Here is a 23372-nt window from a genome sequence, read left to right as displayed (position 1 = left end):
TGCTTGCTTTGTTTTTAGTTTTGGAGGAGAATTAACTTTCATATATGGAACCATGTTTCTTTCTTACAGTATGAATTAATTCTAAGTTGGCTAAGCTTTATAATTTTTTTCTCTGACGAGATGAAGGTACTTTTGCATATTTGATATCCTGTAATTCTGAGAAATGCCTTAGCACATCAATCAGAAAACCTGGGTTTTCTTCATGACTTGGGTCTCAACTAAATGCTTATCTGCAGAATCATAAGGTCAGAGTTATTCTATTGTGTGGAAACTGTACTTTATTGATTTCAAGAGGTCATGTGAAAGTGTTAAAGAGTTACTAAAAGAGGTTAACTAGGGTGTCTGGGGGGTCTGTTGGGGTGGATGACAGGGGTTTCAATGCATCTAACTCCTTATGCGTCTACTACGTAATTAGAGGAGGGCTTAAATGCCCCACTGCTTTAATAAAAGAATGTAAACCATTGAACAGAGATAATGAGATTATCTCTAAGACCTTACTGAAGAGCTAACATTTTAGAATTTTTAGCTTTCCTCACAGTAATAGGTAGGGATCCCCCCACAATAAATGGTGATTATTTAAGACATTGCAGTGCTGCGCAGTAGTGAACAAACCATGTTTCCCAACCAGACACAATCATTTCATCCGTAAAGAAGCTAAATAGAAAACTGACAACATACAACAGACAAAGAGCATGTACCCCTATCTTGACACTCCAACCTCGGGTTGTCTCCTGCAATTCTGGGATGATATTTATCTCCAAGCCTAACTCTAGACTTCACTATGGATGTAGAGTTCCCCAAAACTCCTGCTATAGGAATTCTTGCATGTTACAGTCATGGCTAGAGATCAGATGGTCCAGTCCTCTCCAATTTCCACTTCACGTAACTTTTAGAAAACTAAAGGTAGCAAAAGCTCAGTTACACACCATCATGTGAGTTTGAGGTTCCTACCATTTATAGAAAAAAAAAAAAAAAAACCTAACAAGATAACCTGATATCGGACTTCCCTGGTGGCGCAGTGATTAAGAATCCACCTGCCAGTGCAGGGGACACGGGTTTGATCCCTGGTCCGGGAAGATCCCACATGCCACGGAGCAACTAAGCCCGTGCGCCACAACTACTGAGCCTGTGCTCTAGAGCCCTCCTAGATCCCGTACTCCGCAACAAGAGAAGCCACCGCAATGAGAAGCCCGTGCACCACAAGGAAGAGTAGCCCCGGCTCACTGCAGCTAGAGAAAGCCCGCATGCAGCAACGAAGACCCAACGCAGCCAAAAATAAATAAATAAAATAAATTTTTTTTAAAAAGAGAGACACTGGAGGCAGACAGTCCTGTGTATGCGTGTGTGTGTATGTGTGTGTGTCAGAAGGAACTCATGAGCATCACCTCGTTAGGAAAATTACTCTTCTCTGTACCCGTTCCCCAAAAAGCTGAACAGGAGACCGCTGCCTAAATTAATTTGTCCTCCCTTTCTTAAGCAACATAGTCAGAGATCTGGGTATCAGTGCCAATTCTGGTTATTTTTATACTCAAAAAATGAATTGGAAGATAGTTCAGAGGTAAGGGTAACCCCTTTCTTTAACGTTAACTGTAATATAGATCAGTTTACTTACTGCAGAAATGTCTGTGGGTGGCAACGTCTTGTATTCTCTATCGTCGCTTTCCCACGGAGCAATATCCATACACTTACAATCAAATATATTCAAGTTTCTTATCTCAGCTGCCCTGCGTGACTAGAAGCATCAAGAACACAGTGTGATGCAGGGAACTACATTCAATATCCTGTGATAAACCATAATGGAAAAGAATATGAAAAATATATATCTATGTATAACTGAATCACTTTGCTGTATAGCAGAAATTAACACAACATTGTAAATCGACTATACTTCAATTAAAAAAAAGCACAGTATGAGGATACAAGGAAAGGAAGAATGATAGCAAAGAAAGACCAGAAAGATGAGAGAGGACTTTCACAGCTTATTAACACATAGGTACTGTCCCTTACATTTAGAAAATAAACAGTTTTTTTTTTTTTTTTTTTTTTGCGGTACGCGAGCCTCTCACTGTTGTGGCCTCTCCCGTTGCGGAGCACAGGCTCCGGACGCGCAGGCTCAACGGCCATGGCTCACGGGCCCAGCCGCTCCGCGGCATGTGGGATCTTCCCGGACCGGGGCACAAACGCATGTCCCCTGAATCAGCAGGCGGACTCTCAACCACTGCACCACCAGGGAAGCCCAAACAGTTTATTACAAATTAAATTACATTGCAAGTACTGTGGCACATGGCAGAGTGGAAGCATCTGTATAGCACGTTGACATGTCTCCCCCGGATCCTGCTCTTGAACCCCCTTTGCTCTGATTCTGCAGGTTGATCTGAAAAGCTCAGTGTATCCAAGCAATGGAGGGAAGCTTGTTCAGCTCTGGATTCACCATAATGTCTCAGCAGCACTTTTAAATTATATGTTTAGGCTGACAGGCAAACGTATTTCAGGGCAGAATCCTTAGGAAGCAGGAGACAGTTTCCTTCAGCCCCACGTCATCATTTGATGTAGACTGCCTATTCTCGAGGTATTATGAAAAATGGATTGGGACATATTTTCTTGACAGTGGGTAGACTAACGGAATCTGGTGACTGTGCTTTAAATGTGCAGAGGTTTGTTATAACATGGTAATAGAAATATCAGTTGCACTGACAAGTTAAAAAAATCTGTCAGTGAATGATAATGAAGTTATTTAAATGTCGACTCACTCGCAAACATTTTCCAAACCCTAAATTATTCTCACTGCTTTAACCTCATGCATCCTGAGTTACGCAGGAGCGGAGTCTGCGATGCAGCCAGTGAACCTTTGCCTTTGGAAGCTATTTTTATGCCTCCAAATGCACCAGGAACAATGGAGGTGGCTGCTCTTAATGATTTTAGGAAAGAAACAAAACACAGAAGCCACAGCCGCTTGATTTAGAGGTAAACGCTGTTCTGCTTTCAGGACATCTCATTTGAGCTGATTTCAGTGATGCCTTGATGCTTCCTGTCTCCAGGCTTCCCTCTACAGCCTGAGTCTTGGTTTTGTGACCTTGGCAATATGGCACAGTGTCTGGGAGAGAGTATCTCCCCTCTCTGGGGCCTGGAGGTGGAGAAGGAGGGGGTCAGGTTATTTGGATACTTTCTAAAGCCTTTTTGAAGAAGTAGCCTGGCTCATCCTTGGTTCAGAGAGTGTGTCCATCAGGCTTCATGTATTCATTCAGCCTCGGTATGCAGAAGGCGCCTGTTATGTGCCAGCCTCATCCTGGAGACTAGGGACTTGGGGATGAGCAAAGATGTGCGCCGTCCTTATGGTACTTAGAGTAGTAAGGAAAGAGATGCCAGGCAGAGGTTTCTCCATTAAAAAGTAGAGGCGCATAGAACACGCTCACTGCCCTAGTCCGGCTTCATCCTGCACAGCTGATTGTATCTGCACACGGCAGGGACTGCAGTGGTTTTTGCCAGACTAAGTGAGCCTCTTAATTTTGCATTAGTAGAAATCCAGTGGGCCACACAAGAAGAGCAAACATCTGTGAAGTCAGCCACTCAGCCGAAAACAATTGGGTTTCACAAGTGTCTGGGGGACTCTTCTGAGAGCTAGGAAGACAGCTGTGCACAAAACAGACATCTTTCCTACTCTCATGGAGCTTACATTCTGGTGGAAGATGACAGACAATAAAAAAAAAAAAAACTAAAAATCTATCAGAGGGGGGTAAATACTATGAAAATAAAAGAGGCTAAGGAGGTGCAGTGTGCTGGGAGAGTGAGGGGGGGTCACTATTTCATACAGCACGAATGGTGTCCAGAAAGAACTGAGGGGCCATCTGTCAGGGTATCTGGGGAAAGAGCTTTCTAGATACAGAGAATAACAAGGCTGGAGTTGGCAGGGGTAGGCAGGAGAGGGGAAAAGGAGAGGGATTGAGGAATGCGCATCTCAGAATTATATCGCAAACCTATTAGATATAAAAGTAAATGTGACTTTTCTATAGCAAGTCTGGAGTTTGTCATGGAGACTAGTACACTGACTGCTTGGTTACTCAGATAGTGAGCTCCTGAGCCCAGTTCTGTTCGACTTCAAGTCATTGCTTGTGCTGTTAGGCTGTGGCGTCCTGGTAATCTTCATGAGCCATCATCTAATCATGAACAGTTTGACCCACTCACTGTGCATATTTCTTGGCTCCCAGGAGCCAAGGTGGACCAGATCAAAGACATACTTTCTCTTCCTCGTACATCACTGTGAGAGTTTCTGGTTATGCTTTTCTGTTTTTTTTTTTTTTTAATTTATTTATTTTATTTATTTTTGGCTGTGTTGGGTCTTCGTTGCTGCATGCGGGCTTTCTCTAGTTGCGGCGAGCGGGGGCTACTCTTTGTTGCGGTGCGCGGGCTTCTCATTGCTGTGGCTTCTCTTGCTGCAGAGCACTGGCCCTAGGCGCACGGGCTTCAGTAGTTGTGGCACGTGGGTCAGTAGTTGTGGCTTATGGGCTCTAGAGCACAGGCTCAGTAGTTGTGGCGCACGGGCTTAGTTGCTCTGTGGCATGTGGGATCTTCCCGGACCAGGGCTTGAACCCTGGTCCCCTGCATTGGCAGGCAGATTCTCAACCACTGAGCCACCTGGGAAGCCCTGGTTATGCTTTTCTTAATATCAATCCCCCCCGGCAGGGCCTCTGTATTTTTACTAAGTATGAAGAGAAGCGAAGTTTTGGCCTATACCACAAGGGACTTCTAATGATTTCAGTTCATATTCCTTTTACTAAGAAATACAAAGCTAGATTTTGTAAGTGTATTTCCTTTTCCTCTTGTAACTTTGGAGAGAGCCAGTGCAGCGTGGGGTTAAGGATACAGCCCAGAATGAGGGCTGTACCTCCAAGTTCTATGGCCTTAGTTAAGCAGCTTACTTATACATCTGAGCCTTCCTTATCTGTAGCATGTGACCATCAGTGTGCATCTCATGGGATTCTGTATGCGCTGAAGAGCTTAGATCACATTGTAAGCACCCAATAAATGTTCATTTTTATTTTCTGTTAGGTTTCTTAAGCACAGCAGTCTATTCAGCAATGGGATCCTGGCACAATTATTACAGAAGCAGAGTGCAAAATCTTTAGCTATCAAATTCCAGTTCTTACCCTTATCTTTCTGATCCAAGACCCACACAAAGGTACTAGCACATATCCTTTAAAATATGCTAGGTTAAATGTGGTTACATTTTAAAATGGTAATAGCTTGATGAAATAGTCTTATCTTCTAAGCAAACTAACTCTAACTCATTTTCAGTGATTCAGATTTTCCTTGAGGGTTCATGTGATGGGTTTAGTTACGTGTTGGGCAAAGAATATGAAAAATCGAGAAAAAAAGATGAGTGATAAAATGTACAACGAAAGCTATCATTTGTAGATTGTTTATTACATACCAGCTATTGGGCTCGGCACTTTTTATGGATTAATTTAGTTTACAAATGATTCTGTGCTTATTTATTATCTCATTTGATGTTATAAAATTATAGTAGGGGAAATCCAATCACACATTTTATTTCTGCCACTCCTAGTGGAAACTAGCCATGCCGTGTATTCATCCCTTCAACTGGGGGACTTTTTGTCTTTTCAAAGAGATCGTAAGTTCTTGGAAGGCAGGTGCCATGCCTTGAATATGGTTTCTCTGCCCCTTAGAGAAGCTCATCTTAGTTCTATGCATATAGTAAATACTTAAATAAAGACATCTTTGAAATGTTCTAAAAGTCACTATTTAAGATACGTTCATAGAAAGGGTAGAATAAGGATTAAGGATCAAAAGGAAGAACCTGCAATCCTTGATTTAATCATTTGCTATTTATCAAGGCTGCTTATATTGTGTCTTAAATATGTCTGTGTATGATACATATTTTTTAAGATTACTTCCCTTTATTGCCTTTACAACAGCAGTCACTGTGGTTAGCATAACTGGCATTTCTCTTTGCCGATTTGATTTGTTTTAAATATTTTTATTCTCCTTTTCTTATGAAACCAAGATCCATAATCTTTTTTTGGCTCTTTTGTTGTTACTGTTTTTCATATTGTTTCCCAAAGCATGTTGTTCAGAACACTAATCTCATTAGATATCTCTCAAGAATGGATCCTATAATCTAATGTGCTTTGGAAATGCTGCATGCAATAGGCATGTAAGAGGTTCACAGTGTATATTAGAATAATAAAATTTAGGCATGTATATAAGAATAATAAAATTTCGAAGTTCTGAAGTGAAGAAACATTAAATTTTGCCTTAACAGGTGTTTCCTAACATTTTTTGATCTTAGGTCACACTCCTCTCCCCCGTATCTAGAGATGATACTTAAAATATTTAACAGCTAGTGCACTGGCTCAACGGCCAGCCAGCCTGCTGCTCAACTGTCTGTCTTTCTCCTGCTCTTTTGGAGCCCACATACCTAGGAGACTGAATTTCCCGCATTTGACCATGCAGGCGTAACTAGAAGCATGTGTTAGCTGTGAAGGGGAGTTTGCAGACGGGCACTGGGAATTGCCTCCCAGGGTGCAGTGCCTCCTCCAAGGTCACTGTCTCCTCCACTGGGGCTCAGGCTGACTGGAGTAGGCAGTGGCCATTCAGAACAGGTGCTGGAGCAAGTTTCTTGGGGACCTCTGCTGTGCCAGCCCTCAATCTTTCGGTTGCTGGGACTGTGAGTTCTCCCAGAAGAGACCATGGTGGTGAAGCTGGTGGAAGTAGCTATTCTGTGAACTTGGTGCAGTAACTGTTTGCCAACTGGTTTGCCAATATTGAGTATTTTCACTCCTGTGTCATTGTACCAGTGTATCCCAGCTGTCTGTTAGTTTTACCTATGATACTTGTCAACACTCTAATTCTAGTTCTGTGGGACAACCATGGAGAATTGCCAGTCTATGCCATTTGGGGTGTGTCGAAATACATCATTTTTTTTTCTTCTTTCTATCTATCAATTATTATAATACCATAATGCTTAAACATTTAGTTCTGCTGGAATTGAGAATTAACAAATTTCGATTCACTTTTTGAGCTTTGGAAAATCAAGGGGCAAAAAATGGCACAGGAAGTAATGGAAGATACCTGAAGTATCTGGATTGGTGACTTTATAACAAGAGAAAAATGCCCAATAACATATTGTAAGCTATCTGAAAAAGTTGTTACTGTAAATCTGAAATAGTCACTCCATTATCATCTTGTCACATTGGGATTTCAGTTAAATACACACACACACACACACACACACACACACACACACACAGACACACACACAGGGTTTGCCCTTGTAGTATGTTTTTTGTTTGTTTGTTTGTTTTTTTGTGGTACGCGGGCCTCTCACTGTTGTGGCCTTTCCCGTTCCCTCTCACTGTTGTGGCCTTTCCCGTTTTTTGTGGTACGTGGGCCTCTCACTGTTGTGGCCTTTCTCACTGTTGTGGCACAGGCTCCGGAAGCCAGGCTCAGCGGCCATGGTTCACGGGCCCAGACGCTCCGCGGCACGTGGGATCTTCCCGGACCAGGGCACAAACCCGTGTCCCCCACATCGGCAGGCGGACTCTCAACCACTGCGCCACCAGGGAAGCCCTGTAGTATGTTTTTTGAATGTAAAAATATTCATTGAGTAGCTCAGAGATCAAGTTGATAGAAATTATAAGAAACTAATTATCATGCTTTTATAGACTGATTCCTACCTCTCTGGCCTCCTTTCCATTATCCCACTAGAAAAATTGAACCGTTCTCTCATCTCCAACATAGTCCTATTGATTTCCACCTATCACTAGGCAAAATTTATTAATGTAGAGGTATTTGTACATTTCATCCTCCTCTCATCACTGCCCCCCATAAATTTTGAATCTGGGTTTTTTGTCCTTGAACTTGTGAGTATTGTTCAGAATACTAAATAGAAAAAGTTATCCAATAAAAGGAGTTAGAGAAAGACTAGTGAAATTTTGGAGACAAGCAAGTCTTAATAAGAAGAGAAAGTAGACCCAGTAAGGCCAGGGTAAGAGTGGGGAAAAAATAGTCAAACACCAAGATTAGACTGAGTAAGGGAAGAAGTCTCAGATATTTCTTAGAAAGTAGAAGGGATTTTCACATCAAGATGAGTTTGAGGAGAAAAAAGTAAATATGGAAGGAGAATTTAAAGAAGTTTGTTGTGGTTCATGGATAAGATCTTCTGTGAAGAGTTTGGGATTATTCTTCAAATATTCTTGGCTATCAAGCCAGCGTTTGTTCCGTTCGGCTAGAGCACAGACTGGTCCTGAGGAAATCCAGTTATACATTTGGATTACACAAGGCACTTCTAGTTTTTGATGCCCTGACTGCAGCTGACCCTTGAACAGCACAGGTTTGAACTGTGTGCATCCACTAATACATGGATATTTTTCAGTAGTAAATACTATAGTACTACACAATCTGTGGTTGTTTGAGTCCTTGAATGCAGAACCACAGATGTGGAGAAACCACATATATATATATAGGGCTGACTGTAAGTTACAGGCTGATTTTTGACTACAGGAATAGTTAGTTGGTGCCCCTAACTCCCCTGCTGTTCAAGGGTCAACTCTACATCCCTTTTCTAAAGCCCTACCGATTTTCCATTTTCAAGGTCCATAGTCCTTCCAAGAAACTTTTCATACCACTCCAATCTTCAGTGATTTGGAGTATAATCTAAATTTTATAAAGTACTGACTATTTATATTTATTTACTTATAATTTATATATATAATATTATATATTATAACAATATAATGTCATTTATAACATTTATGTATTATATATATGTATATATAAATTTTTAGGGTAAAGAGATCCCTGGGTCCCCAGCCACAATAATTCTTAATTCCTTAATTCCAGGAACTTATATTTTATAGCTTTCTGTCTCCAGTGCCTGGTCCAGAGTAGGCTCTTAATATATGGTGTTGAGGTTGTTAACAGAACATTCTTCTATTTAGTCTTTATGGTCTATGGGAATATGCAACTTCTATCAATATCAGAAATAAATTAAAATAATTACATTTTTGTGGTTTTCTAATTAAACCAACTTTATTTTCTGAGTCTTGTTAATTTTTATCTCTTTCATTACACATAACACATTAGAGCTTTTTTTCTGCCTCTCAAAGCTGTTAGATTCTTGGGACTTCCCTGGTGGCACAATGGTTAAGAATCCACCTGCCAACGCAGGGGACACGGGTTTGAGCCCTGGTCTGGGAAGATCCCACATGCCGCAGAGCAACTAAGCCCATGCACCACAACTGCTGAGCCTGTGCTCTAGAGCCCGCGAGCCACAACTTCTGAAGCCCGTGTGCCTAGAGCGCACGCTCTGCAACAAGAGAAGCCACTGCAATGAGAAGCCCGCGTACCACAACGAAGAGTAGCCCCTGCTCGCTGCAACTAGAGAAAGCCCAAGTGCAGCAACAAAGACCCATGCAGCCAAAAATAAATAAATAAATAAATAAATAAAATAAAATAAAATAAAAAGCTGTTAGATTCTTGAGAGTAGGGGCATGTGTTGTATCCTGCTACATAGCACAGGTCCTGGTCCGTTTTAGAGGCTCTACAAATGTAAAGGAATGAATGAATGAATTTTCATTGGGAATCTCCTATATGTATAAAGAAGGCTGACAAGAGATTTTATATGTTTCCTTTAAATTAAAAAACAAAAAACAAACAAAGCTATGGTATAATGTAAACAACACAGGGCTTAGGACCACGATACCTAGAGTCAAATTCTAACTGGTTTTGAATAGGTCACTTAAGTTCTCTGAACCACTTTCTTCAAATACAGATAATATTTCCTACTGTACATGGTTGCAGTGTTGATCTAATAAGATGTACAATTCTGAAATATGTAATGGACTTACATAGAAGAGGTGATTAAGGCCTATTTATTCAGTCTGAATTAATAAGTTACTGACCAGCATCAAGAAGAGAGGAGAGAATCTCCAAAAAAGATAGAGTCAGTACCAAGAAGTGATATTCTCCCAACTCCAGGTGGCTTAACGCTGGAAAAGGCCACCAACTAGAATTGTGAAATTTCACTTATTATCAAGACATTTTCTTATTCTTAAATAATAGGAAAAGACTGAATGACCTTTGGAGGGACTGACCCACCATATATTCTATGGCTCATGAGAGAAAACACAGCTTGTAGATAAATCAGGAGAACCTGCTTTTCCACTTGCCAAAGATAAAGCAGAAGTTTGGAAATGTCAAATCTAAGTAAAAGGTCTTTATTTCTTTGGTTAATTCAAGGGACACCCTCATTCTCAATCTTTGAAAATTAAACACTTTCTTTATGCAATGCACGTACCTTAAGGAGCAGTGAGAGATGGAGTTTTAATTTTTACCAATTCAATTTAAATGCAAATGTTAACCACTCACATGATGCTACTGTGTACATAATTAAGCATCATTATGTACTACATGAATCATTTAGAAACCTCTGGAGAGCCATTCTACTATGTAAAACATACATTATACTGACAAGCAGACAAATGACGTATATACTTCTGTCCTCATGAATGCTCCTTTTGAATTATAGGTCAACCGATTATGGGACAACCTATGAGAAGCTGAATGATAAAGTTGGGTTGAAAACAATTTTAAGCTATCTCTACGTGTGTCCTACCAACAAGCGTAAGGTAAGAAATGTATATTCAGAATGCTATTTATTCATGGTGTGACTTCTGTCTTGGCTGGGTAACCTCTCTAAACCACCTAAAAATCCAATACAGTTAAGCTTTAAGAGATATAAAGATGAGTTGATGGATGTTAAGGTGGTAAAATGTCTGACACATCATAATTTTCAGATCAGCAGCTGTGAATGTAGGAGGGAGATGGGGTAGGTATATCATTACCATTTCCAAAAGACAGCTACAGGGAATGTCTTGTTGAGTGGATGTTCAGACTCTTGTTAAGAGCTCTGACCAATCAGTGACAAGAATCAGAATGAGCCTTGACAAAACAGAAGAAAAGATGGAATTTTCATGTGATGTCCCCCTGTTTTCCCTTGACATGGAGTAAATAGATTGGCTAGAGTTGAAGTAAATGCATTGTCCTACAGCAGGTTGGAAGTTTCATTTCAAAAGTTTATTCAGCCTGCACACAAATGTCAGAATGGAGGCAATGCTGGGAAGGAACCTTGGTGATCATCATACACCACATTCTAATTTTACAGATGAGAAAACTAAGGTTCAAAGAAAGGAAATGACTTGCCCCCATCACAGAGTTATGGGCACAGTTGGGACAAGATTCAGGTTTCTTGCTTGGCAGTCATACCGTTTCCACTGTATAATACTACTCTTATGAAGAGGGTTTATTTACTCTTCAGAGAAAGATGTTATTTTCTTAGGAAGAAAATGTTTGCTTTTGAAAGAGAAAGACCTATTTGTCTCAAGAGGAGAGTGGTGTTACATTCATTGTTTGGTTTTAAAAATTTGCACTATCCAATTCTGAATTCTGACATGTAATTTCTAAGTATTATGTGAGTTATATGAATAGAGATGAGTATCCATCAGGAAGCAGAAAAAAGGTTTTTCATTCATGTGTCCTAAGCCATATTCTGTTATGATGGCAGCCCTGATACCTAGGTTCTCATTTCAGATCTGTCAGTGGGTACTGTTCGTGACCTTGGGTAGGTAGGTGCCGCATTTTGTCATCTGGACTGTGGAAGGTAGATTAGTACATCTCTAAACAGTCATCCTCAACTCTGGCTGTACATTCAGCGCACTAGGCTTCCCCACATACGCAAGCCTTAGCCCCACTCCTGTTGCTCTGGGTTAGGCCTCAGGGAACTGTATCTCGCGCAAGCTCCCCAGGTGCTTCTGGTACATATCTGGGATTAAGAACCACCTAGGTAGGGCGTAATGTTTCTTCTGGCTGTAAACATTTCAAGTTTTTATTTTGGAGCAGCATAATTTCCCATTGTGCATAGACTCTGGAGTCAGATGGCTTGAGTAAAAACCCAGCTAAGCCAATTAACAAGTATATACCTATGGTGATTTACTTAATCTCTCCAAGCACAGTGTCATCAAATTGAAAATGGGGATAATTATAGTACCTACCTCATGGGGAAAGTTGTAAGAATTATATGAACTAAGTCATGTCAGGTGTTTAGCACAGAATAGTTAAGGCTTAATCATGTTTTCTCTTCACTTTATTCTCCTTTTCTCATCTTCCTTCTCCTTCTTCATATAATTATTGGAAGTGAAAGTAGTGATTATCCTCTATAAGTAGCTGTGTTCAGTAGAACTTTCTACAATGATAGAAATGTTCCTCTAAGCTATCCAATACTATAGACACTAACCACTTGGGGCTATTATTTGAAGTATGGCTAGTGTGGCTGAGGAACCAGATTTTACATTTCATTTCGTTTTAATTAATTTGAATGCAAGTAGCCACATGTGGCTGATGGCCACAGTATTGGACAGCACAGTTCAATAATGTCAACCTCACAAATTTAGAGATTTCCCTTGAACACTCCTATCTTCCCCTTCCTGGTTGATGACCGGTCCATCATCACCAATTACATCTAAACAATTTTGATCTGCTGTATACAGTCCTAAATTAAGGAGCCAAATTTATATCCTTTATTTTTTATAATGAGATTGAGTTATGTTTGTTGGCTTTGAATTGATTCTTGTAACCCCTACTGATTTTTCCTCTAGTTCACATTTTTAGTACATTTCATTTAGCAATCAACACTCTGTAGGCAGTATAGGATACAAAAAGAAATAAGCCAGCTTTCTACCCTCAAAGATCCCATATTCTAGTAGTAAATGCACTATGACTTTCTGTAGTTGAGAAGTCTCTGGCTCTGCTTCCACCTAGCAGGTTCCTTTGGGTAAGTCAGTTACATTTTCCTGTTTGTAAAGTGATACAGGCGAAAACAAAGGAATTTACAGCTGGAAGAGACTTAGAATTGTTCTCATCTAGTGACAGTCTCTGTTTTATTAATGACATTAGAAAGGAATATGATTTTTAAAAATAGGATGTCAAATATTGAAGGTAGGCATAGGCTTTTCTGTAGCAGCAGAGTATGTGGTAGTGACCTGAAGACTACAACACTGTTAACAGGAGCAGGACCTGAAGAGTGGGATCTCAAGTCCAGATGTAGCTCCTAAGACTAGAAGAAAGCTTAGATGTGATACAGAATGGAGCCCTGCCACTGAATCTATTTATGTTAATACATCAATATCAATCAAGCTGCATACTTAATCTGTAGTTACCTGCAGCGCTTTCAAAAAAGATATTTGGGGTTTCCCTGGTGGCGCAGTGGTTGAGAGTCCGCCTGCCGATGCAGGGGACAAGGGTTCGTGCCCTGGTCCGGGAAGATTCCACATGCCGCGGAGCGGCTGGGCCCGTGAGCCATGGCCGCTGCGCCTGCGCGTCCGGAGCCTGTGCTCCGCAACGGGAGAGGCCACAACAGTGAGAGGCCCGTGTACCGCAAAAAAAAAAAAAAAAAAAAAGACATTTGGCCATGGGCATTTAGCTAAAATTAAGACTTGGCTGATCCTTTTTCCAGAGAAGAAGTAGCCATTGCCCGTGACTCTGAGAACAGCTTTCTCTCTGCAGGTCAACTTCCAGAAGCAGAGGCAGGCCTGAGCTGTTTAAATCACAGTGTTTATGAGTGAACCTAGGAGGAGGGATCTTTTCCTCTACAGATAAATGAGGCCTTCAGGGTGACTTTCTGAGATGCTGATAGATTTAAGAAATATTGGAGGACGATGAAGGTCTTTACAATGGTGCAAAATCAGTGAAGCTGGCATAGCAGTATATTTGTGTTCAGTTTTTCTACTTATGAGGTGAATTTATCACCATGAAATATGGACTTTCCCCCACAGAGGGACATGCTTGAACCAAAGAGATGGTACCTGCCCAACATTTTACAGTGTGAATATATTTCTCCCAATCAATGAGAGTTTATGTTATAAAAAAAGAAGAAGAAGAAGAAGAGAAATATCAGGCTGTATTAATTATGCAGGACAAAGGCATTGAGGTTTGCTCTAATTCTCCTAGGACTTCTGCGTCCTCCAGTGAAAAGGCAGGCTCCTTTAAAGGGTTGTATTCATTCTTTCAGGTCTCTGGGGTGCTGTCTAACAAGTTACCATCTTTTGTACCAGATACTTCTCTCTCCTCTTCACATCAGTGAGAGCAACTGGAATAAAACTGACAGAGGAGTAACTGTCTTCCATTCCCAGAAACCTGTTTTGCCTTTGCATTCTTCTGGCTATTTTTAGCTGCTTATGCGGACAAGCACAGTTCTTCAATCAATATGTCTCCAACAGCAGGCATCAGGCCCTGGCTTTGCAGGCAGCTTGTTAGGGGTATTACTGGGATCAGCAGCCGGGACGAAACAGGCCCTTATTTGCAGTTTAAATTGATGATCATTCATTGGCTATTTCTTTGCAAGCCTGCTGTAAATTACTGCAGCTTTCCTTGGATGTGTCTGTTACACTAAAAACTGTAATCTCATCATAGGTCAGTCTAGGAAATCTTGACTAAGAGACATAGAAATCTGGCTCCCAGGTATTATCCTAGCTCAAGCATCCTCTCTTTCGAAGGAACTCAGCACCTGGCCTCTGATATATGAGGTAGGCTCAAAAGTACAAGGATGAGTGGGTCCTAGCGCCAGAGGAGAGGCAAGCTCCCTATTCGTCACCATGCCTCTGAGGGAAAGTACTCCCCCACCCCCAGTTCATGATAAATCCCAAGTCTTGTTGGTTTCAGCAGTAGTTTATTGGCTTCCTACATATAATATTCTATGAGAAAAGATGACTTAACCTGCCGCAGAAATGAACATCTGGGTTGTAGATGGTGATGGGGAGAGCTAATACAAATGTATCAAAGAGAAAAAATCAATGCTGAAATTTCAGTCTTACTCTTAAATTCTGAGTTTATTTGTTTTCTGCCTAAAAAAGAAAACTTCTTTATACTCAATGTGCGTCTATCCGCAGTACCTTTCCTATCACCCCCAACCAACCTTAGCTATGCTCCCTTCATGCGGTATTGTATAACATCTTTAAGGATTACAGAATACAGAATCCCAAGTGGAATTCATTGGGGGAGAAAAGAAGAAAAAAAGTGTTTTTTTTTTTAAAACTCAGAACAGCCAATTCATTTAGTTGTTATAACCTTGTACTGTCTGTACAGTGTGTTCCCAGCAAAGAAAAAACCTAGAGACTATTTGTTCTTTATATTTCCTGTGCCCCACCCACCCACCCCCCGCATATCCCAGTTCTTTCTCCTTTCTGTGTTATCACCACTTAATTAATATCTTTCCTGCTGAGAGAGCCTTCCAAGACTTGTATCCTATAAATAGGACCCTGGTTCCTCAGAGCACATTGACCATTCTTGCCGGTCTCTTGGTACATGCCAACATTAGACACTGTTTACATTTTCTCCAGATGTTTAGGTTTTAATTACCGTACTGTATGTGGCACTTTCTAAATAAGTGTATGATTATTGACTTCTTGCCTCTTCTCTTTATATCCTGGGCATGCTTAATTCCTCTTGTCATTTGCTTGGGTGCTCTATATCATATACGTGACCTTTGGGGACAGGAAAGAGGTGTGGTTGATAGTGTCCTCCAACTTCTCTTAGGAAAAATGATGGAATCGTTGAATCAGAGCCTAAAAGATTTGGGAAATTTTAAGATTCTGCTTTTGCATTTAACAGATATGGAAACTGAGTCCCAAGAGTTTAGTGTCTTGCCTGAGGCAGCATGCAACTGGTGAATAAAAGAGCAAAGATCATTAGACCTTTAAAGCAGCGGTCCCCAACCTTTTTGGTACCAGGGACCCGTTTCTTGGAACACAATTTTTCCACGGCGCGGTGGGGGGTTGGGGGGCATGGGTCAGGCGGTAACGCGCGCGATGGGGTGCTATGGGGAGCGGCAGATGAAGCTTCGCTTGCTCGACCGCCGCTCACCTCCTGCTGTGCGGCCTGGTTCCTGACAGGCTGCGGACCGGCACCGGTCCACCTGTTCCTGCCACCTATTCCATAAAATCGAATCAATTCCACTAATGAGATTTTCTCACTCCCCCTGACCTCCCAGGCATCTGCTTCTGTTTTCCTGCACTTCTCTCTTCTGATTATAGTTGTTTTTGACCCTGTATACTTGCCCCTTTAGAACGCGGGGTCCTGGATGGGATAAGTGCCTTGATTCACTTTGTTGTCTCTAAGATGCGGAGCACAGGGTCTTGGGGTTCAGTCATGTCCAACACATGGCTGAGGATTTGTATTGAACTTAGGTTGGGTTTTGGACTCCTAGGCTGGAACTTGAAAAGAAAAATACAGTGTGAAACCAGCTGTGACATATTTATTTTCTCTAATGATAAAATTAATTATTTCAAGTGAATAAACAAGAACAGTTAAAAAAGAAAAGAAAAAAAATCCCTGTAGGTTTTAGTAATTTCTAAGCCATATTGTATAATTTTATGTTTTATAGCCAAGAAGAGCATGATTAATATTTAAAATGCCAGGACTCTGCATAGCACTCACTCAACATTATCCGGCGAGGCCGAGGGGAACGAGTGTATTGTATAATACATCAAAGGGGGTGCGTGACATTTCCCTTAGCAGACAGGCAACACTTGCTCATTCTACCCTGACTCTTTTATCTGTCCCTTTTTATACAAGATCATGCGTTTGCCTGTAATCTTTTAAAAAATCATGTATGTTTCATTCATAAACACGTGCAATGCATGAACTTAGGGACAGAGTGGAAGTGGCATTTTCCAAACTTCAGTAGAAGTGACTTTTTTTGGCAACAAATGCTTGCTCGCCTGCACTTAACCTGAACAATGATGGCTAAAGGGAGAGATAATCTCCTTTGATCCTTCCTGGGTACAGCTGAGTGTTTGTACTGCTTTAGTCCATCACGCATTGTTCCGTTCTTTTTTTGAGTGTTCAAAAATCAGATCAAGGGCTTCCCTGGTGGCGCAGTGGTTCAGAGTCTGCCTGCCGATGCAGGGGACGCGAGTTCGTGCCCCGTTCCGGGAAGATCCCACATGCCGCGGAGCAGCTAGGCCCGTGAGCCATGGCCGCTGAGCCTGCGCTCCGCAACGGGAGAGGCCACAGCGGTGAGAGGCCCGTGTACCTCAAAAAAAAAAAATCAGATCAAATCCAAGAAAGCATGCCACATCTACATTTTTTTTTTTCCTCTGGGTGATGCTCCAACAGTGATCCAAGCCCCTGAGTTTCAAACAAGCTACAGAATAATAAGTGCAAAGTTCTCTGTTTGAAACAGGGGCAGAGTGCCAGGAGCAGTCCCCACGAACGAACTCCCTCATCACCCCAAGTTGGCCCCAGGGAGCCCTCTGGTACTCCTGGGCTCCACAGAACACAGTTGTAAAAAAACAAAAATGAAAACACTGATCTAAGCCATTCTCCCTCTGTACATGGAACTACACTTGAAACAGCCATGTACTTTGTACTATTTTATATAAATCAAAGCACCTATGATAACATTCATAGATTTAAAAAGCTAATCAAACCACGGTCTTTTCAATTTTAGCACAGTATATTACAGAGTAGGTACACAGTTGAGTTTTATTGACTCTTATCTGTGCCTCTCTAACACTAATGTTAAAAAAAGAAAAGAAAGGCAGATTCAGAATGTGCCTGGTTTCTCAGAACTTATCAGGTTAACTAGTGATTCACTGTTGTATTTCATGCAGCTTTAAGTAGCACGAAGTATCATTTTATTGTTGTTAGAAAGAAGCTTCTTGCATAATTAACATCACATATTTGTTATTCCTCATTTTTAAGATGTTGTATCTATCACACATAATAAGCAACTGATACGTTAAATATTAATCATGAATTGCTGAACTAAAAACAACTAAGTTATATCTGTATAAGGATCAAGTTTATATGATGTTGATGTTATAATTCAGAGTTTTATTAGCCACATTTATGTTAAAAAACATACAGGTAGCTAGCTAGATTTTAAACAGGTAGAATGGTGATATGATAAATATATCCATAGATCAACCTCTTCTAAGTTTAGATAATGCCTTCTAGTTGACTTCAGGTGGTATTTCTTTCCCAAAGGGGGAAAATAGAACTCTGTCTTTTGGTGTTACTCCTTTTTAACAAATGTAATTAATCAGGGTAGAGGTAGCCTGAATTAGTCTAGAAATATTATGAAGTAGGATTGATCTGGAAACTGTATGTTTCTTACACCACTGAGTGGGTCTCAGAAGGTAGGTTGCCTCTGTGGCCAGAAGTTCTCAAAAATGAAAGGAAACCTGTATCAGAGGCTGATCATTCTTCAAATATGCATAATAGACTATCTGCTTAACCTTCTTTGGGGAGATCTTTTATATTTAGTTATCTACCTCCTTATTCATTTATTTTTGTCTCATCATCTGTCCTTATTAGAATTTGTTCTCTGAAGTTCTGGCTGACCTAATGTTAAATGCCCATCCATTACCCTTTTATGAAGGTCAGATGCATTATTTCAGGTTGGTTCCAAGTTATGCTCTGCTGTGGAAAGTGGTCAGAGGTCTTTTCAGCATTCTGGTCTGTTTGCTTCCAGCATACTCCCTGTGGCTTCTCAGAGGTTTCCATCATTCGGTGTTTGACACACTGTATCTAGAACATTTGTTTCTAGTGAATAGCCCTGCCTGTCTCATGATGGATGGAGATGAATGCCTGCTGCTACAGGAAATGTGCCGTATTTACTAGGGCGGGAACGTTTCACTCCAATATATCAGATCTGCCCCAAGCTTTCTCCCAGTGCTGTCAGGAAAAACAGAGTTGATGTCGATGAATCTTTAATAAAATCACTTTTTTCTTCCCTGGAGAAATTAAGAGAATACCTCAGGAGAATAGCTGAATAGAAATTAAGAGAATAGCTCAGCCTCAGGTGCTAAATTGTTTTCATTTAAACATTCCTTTTTCTGACCTGACCTTCCCCTTGACCAAATCTTCTTTTGATGGTTTTTCCCTCTGTTCCTCTAGGCATCCACCTCCCATTGTACTGGGTTCCCAACTGATAACATGTTTCTCATTCCATAACCCTCCAAGTCAACTGCTTAAAATAAGTTTCGCAGGACAAAATACCATAGCTTGTAGGTACAAGATGGCTTAGATCTTCATAGGTAAAAAGGCCTGTAGTATGGGATGTACAATTTGATGCCTGGGACAGAGCAGTTTCTTCTTCTTTGCCTGCTTGGGGCTGTGTGTGCTTGTTTGGGGACTAGAATACTAAGTGTCTCCACGATTGATGGCATCTGCCAACCAGGAAATGAGCACACCTGTAGTGGAAAAAAGGACTGTGTGGATGAATCCAAAAAATACAGAATGGGGAAAAGTAAAACAGCCTGAGTACACAGTCTCTCACAGATAAGAGGAGAAAGGGTATAGGAGGAAAGACACAGATGTTAAGCTAAGAGGGATGATGGCAGAGATTAGTACAAAGCACTTGAAGTAACAAAATGGTGATGAGAGAAAGCTAGTATAAAGCACAGTGAAGACATAAAGTTGAAGAAAAAGAAACAATAAAATCATAAATATTTTCAGCAGTAGATTAAGGATCTCTTGAGATCTCTGAGAGAGAGGAGGGCTGGCTAACTCACCAGGAACTTATTAAGGCTTTCAGATGGAGTACCATTTACCTTTATCTCTCTGTTCTTCCTGAGTGCTTTCAAAGAGGGAAAAGATGTCAATGGCTGTGGTTGAAATTGGTTTTACCAGGAAGGAAGACACAATTATGACTCAGGTGTGGAGGAGTGGCAGGCCTAGATCCAGGCTCCCCAGTGGCAGGTTCAAATATCACTGCCACTGCCTGTGCTTAATGAACTTCTGTCCTTTTAAAGCTGTCTCCCTTGGCTGCTCTCTGTGCCTCTGTGGAATGGCCTCTTCTATTTATGTGTACATCCGGTAGTTTCTGCACTTGTCAGATGCACCAGCTCAGCCTCTGTTTGCAGTCATGGTAGAGCTACACTTTGTCATTTGAAGGCGGTCATTGTGAATTTTTGCCTGGTGGGGTCATTAGTCGTGTCATGGTTAATCTGATGGACCCTGGAGCCAGTCTGCCTGGCTTTCAATTCCAGCTAAGCCACATACTAGGCGTGTACGCTTAGACAAGGTTTTATGTGTTGGTTTGTTATTAACCTCTCCGCGATACAGTTTCCTCATCTCTAAAATAAAATATAACGATTGTGTCCGTATCAAGAAGTTGTGAAAAGAGTTACAACAAGCAAAGAGGAACGGTGCCTGACACACAGCAAGTATTCGATAAATGTTAGTCTCATTGTTACCATTTTTATCTGTTTCAACTTATATGGCCATGCCTTATGCTATCATTTGTCAACTCAACTGAAATTGTTAAATGCCTGTGTTGTGCCAGGTCTTTTTTAAGGACTAGGAAGCAGAATAGAAATAGAAGACATTGTCTGCTCTTAAGGATCATACAGTCTGGCAGAGGAGATGAATATATAAACAGTCAACTACAAGTATAGAAGTTATGTATCATAATAGCTATGTACATAGAACACTATTTTGGGGGACTCAAGGAAGCCTTCACAGAGAAGCAGATATTTGTCAAAGGAGAAGGGAAAAAGCAGATGAAGAGTGTCTTTCAGTGTATATGTTGTGAGGAACCAGTGTTCACAGATCACAGTGCATACACAGCATTGATTGATTTGCAAATATTAAATAAATAAGCCGTGCCTATTTTGACTATTTGTGGCTACGTTAACATGCTAATTTCCATTTATACCTGACTATACTGACTAATCAAACCAAAATAAAAGTCCCCATGACCCAACTGAATTATAATTCTAACACAGTAACATAAATTTTTTCAATTATTATAAATTTTCCCTCTTTATAAAATGAATAAATAGGCAATGATGACATTATTAAAATTGAATTAATAAAACTAAATTTTACCTTATTATAAATTAGATACATTCAGCATTTATCTTAAGTAACTATTGGTCCGACAGAACTATTGATAAAATTTGGAGGTGCAATTTTAAGAAATCAATTGACACATATTTTATGGAACACCCTGGCTTGTACCCAGTTCTTTGCAAGCATATTGGTGAATATTAAAAAAAAAAAAAAAAAAGTGCGAACCTTGCATTGCCCTTATGGAGTTTACATCCCCTCTGTGAGGATGCAATTAAAGAATAGTGCAAGACAGAAGATGATGGATTTCATGGGACAGATGACAAAGACTCTAAGAGTTTGGAGAGGACTATAGTCTGGGATAGGCAGGAAAATGGCCTTAGAAGGCGTAGACTGATCAATGAAGCGGACCCGTACAACACAGGATCATGACATTCACAACAAAAAATATATAATTTAGTTGAACCAACATTTATTGAGTGCTAGGCAGGAGAGATACAGACATTCATATACCAGGGGGCCCTGTGTGCAAAGACAGGGAGATTGAAGGGGGAGGATGCAAGTAGAGATGAGCATGGGATTAACATTGGTACAGATACCGTACCTTTCATTTCCTGAAATCCCAATAATCTGAGAATATATATTATACGTCCTACTCTTTTGCATCTTAAAAGTGCTCTTTACAACGCTCTTTGACACACTGTTTAACCTAATAGTTGATTTAGAAAATATGGACCCACTTACTGAACACTTAGGAGAGCACCCAGATCAGGGCAGTATTACTGAATGTTGAGGATGATGGGGAAGTGAGAATGGAGTGAAACATGGCCATAAGAGAAGCAGTCCAAGCAGTCAGGGGGGCTCTGTCAGGTCCTCCTGATTTGGGGGATCAGTGGGCACTTCTGGTGTTCCAATGACTAGGCGTTCACCTTTGCCCCACTATTTTCTAAAAGGGGCCCAAATTCTCTTGAAAGGACAGCTACGACTTAATAAACGCTGACGCTTTCCCCTTCAGTAAAATTTCACGAGGACAGTAGCTTTAGGAGCCAAACCACGCATCCAGTTTGACTCCAATAATTATAGCGTTTGAATTCCAGAGGGATCCAGAGCTGAACTTCTGCTGGGGAAAAAGACGTTGGCTCTCAGGAAGGCACTTGTGTGATATTGGAAGCAGTCCGTCCGATTCCTTTTGAATTTAAGTTATGTGGTGTGTTTGTGTGTGCCCACCTCTTATGCTTTATGAATGTGTTATTTAACCAACAGATTTACTATTTTCTCCACTGGCTAAAGCTGTTTTTGTTTTGTGGGCCCAAGCCCTTTGTGCTTCTGTTTGGAAGTGCATTACTGACATTTACAAACTCCCACAGAGGACTCAGTCAATTACCACCATAGATGCCCATTGTTCCAAGAGAGCTGACCTTTACCCCTAGGCATCAATTAAAATCTATTGCTTCTTACTGCTGCCTGTGCTTGCTGTAATTCTGGCTCAGTGCCTGGTACGACTGGTGGGACTCATTCTTCTTAGTCCTTAGTCGTGATATTGTTTTTCTTCCATAAGAGAGTGACCTGCAAATGGAAACTGTATGTTTTCTCTGGAAGAAAAAGAGGCAGACCACAAGAGTTGACAAGTTTTCAGTTCAATCACCTTTTGTGTCAACACAAATGAAGACCCTAAATAAATACTTAGGCAAAAATGCGGACATTGCCTGTAGGTTTATCCCAGATCCACATATCAGCAGTGCTGCCAGTTACTTCAGGATGGTGATCTGTTGCTAACTGCAGGGCCGTTCTGCCCTAGGTATAGCTGGCCTGCTCCATGGCAGGCTGACAGAGAGACTGAAGCCCCAGAGAGCAGAAGTCAGGCACGGAGCCCTCTGCATGTCAAATTAAGTGTTACTAGCACACTGCTAGGATGGTAGCATTTTAGGTAACGTTAAATTCCTTTCTTTAATGGAGTGTGAGATCAGGGCATTCAGAGCCAGTAGTAGTTTGTCTGAGATCACAGATGTTCATCATAAGAAGATTGGTAACTCTGGCCGACCAGTAGCCTTAAAACATTCTTATTTGGGGAAATAAACTTGATGATGTGTTCAGAGGTGTAACATCTCTTTTGTAATTCTTTCCACTCTTTTTTTTTTAATCTTTGTATCTAACGTGACTTTTTTAAAATAAATTTTATTAGAGTGCAGTTGATTTACAATGTTGTGTTAGTCTCAGGTGTACAGCAAAGTGAATCAGTTATACATAAACATCTATCCACTCTTTTTTAGATTCTTTTCACTCTTGACTTCTATTTCCCCCAACTTCTATTGTGACAGAGGTACGATGCTGCTGACATTTTAATGAGGTTTGAAGCCAAATTCTACCAACCCAGTTATTTTGGTAGAAATGGCCGTCCGTAAACACAGTGACCCAGGAACAAGTCTCTCTATACTCACTTCGAGACAAGAAGTCCCCATTTGCTAAAAGTGAATGGAGCTTGAAATTTGCCTTTCCCTGCTTAG

At 40.8% G+C, this 23372-nt stretch overlaps 1 protein-coding gene across 3 annotated transcripts in view; it reads left to right on the top strand.

The window, feature by feature from the left end:
- SORCS1 (sortilin related VPS10 domain containing receptor 1) overlaps positions 1–23372 on the top strand; it is a 558796-nt gene that overhangs the window by 284769 nt on the left and 250655 nt on the right. For all 3 annotated transcript variants that reach the window (XM_004265869.4, XM_004265870.3, XM_004265868.3), the window contains exon 3: positions 10547–10646. In XM_004265869.4, coding sequence (XP_004265917.1) covers positions 10547–10646 — 100 coding nt within the window. The remainder of the gene's footprint in view (positions 1–10546; positions 10647–23372) is intronic.

The sequence above is a fragment of the Orcinus orca genome, chromosome 14 (assembly GCF_937001465.1).
Source record: "Orcinus orca chromosome 14, mOrcOrc1.1, whole genome shotgun sequence".
NCBI lineage: Eukaryota > Metazoa > Chordata > Mammalia > Artiodactyla > Delphinidae > Orcinus > Orcinus orca.
The sequence above is the reverse complement of the archived record's forward strand: the minus strand, read 5'-3'. Positions and strand labels throughout refer to the sequence as shown.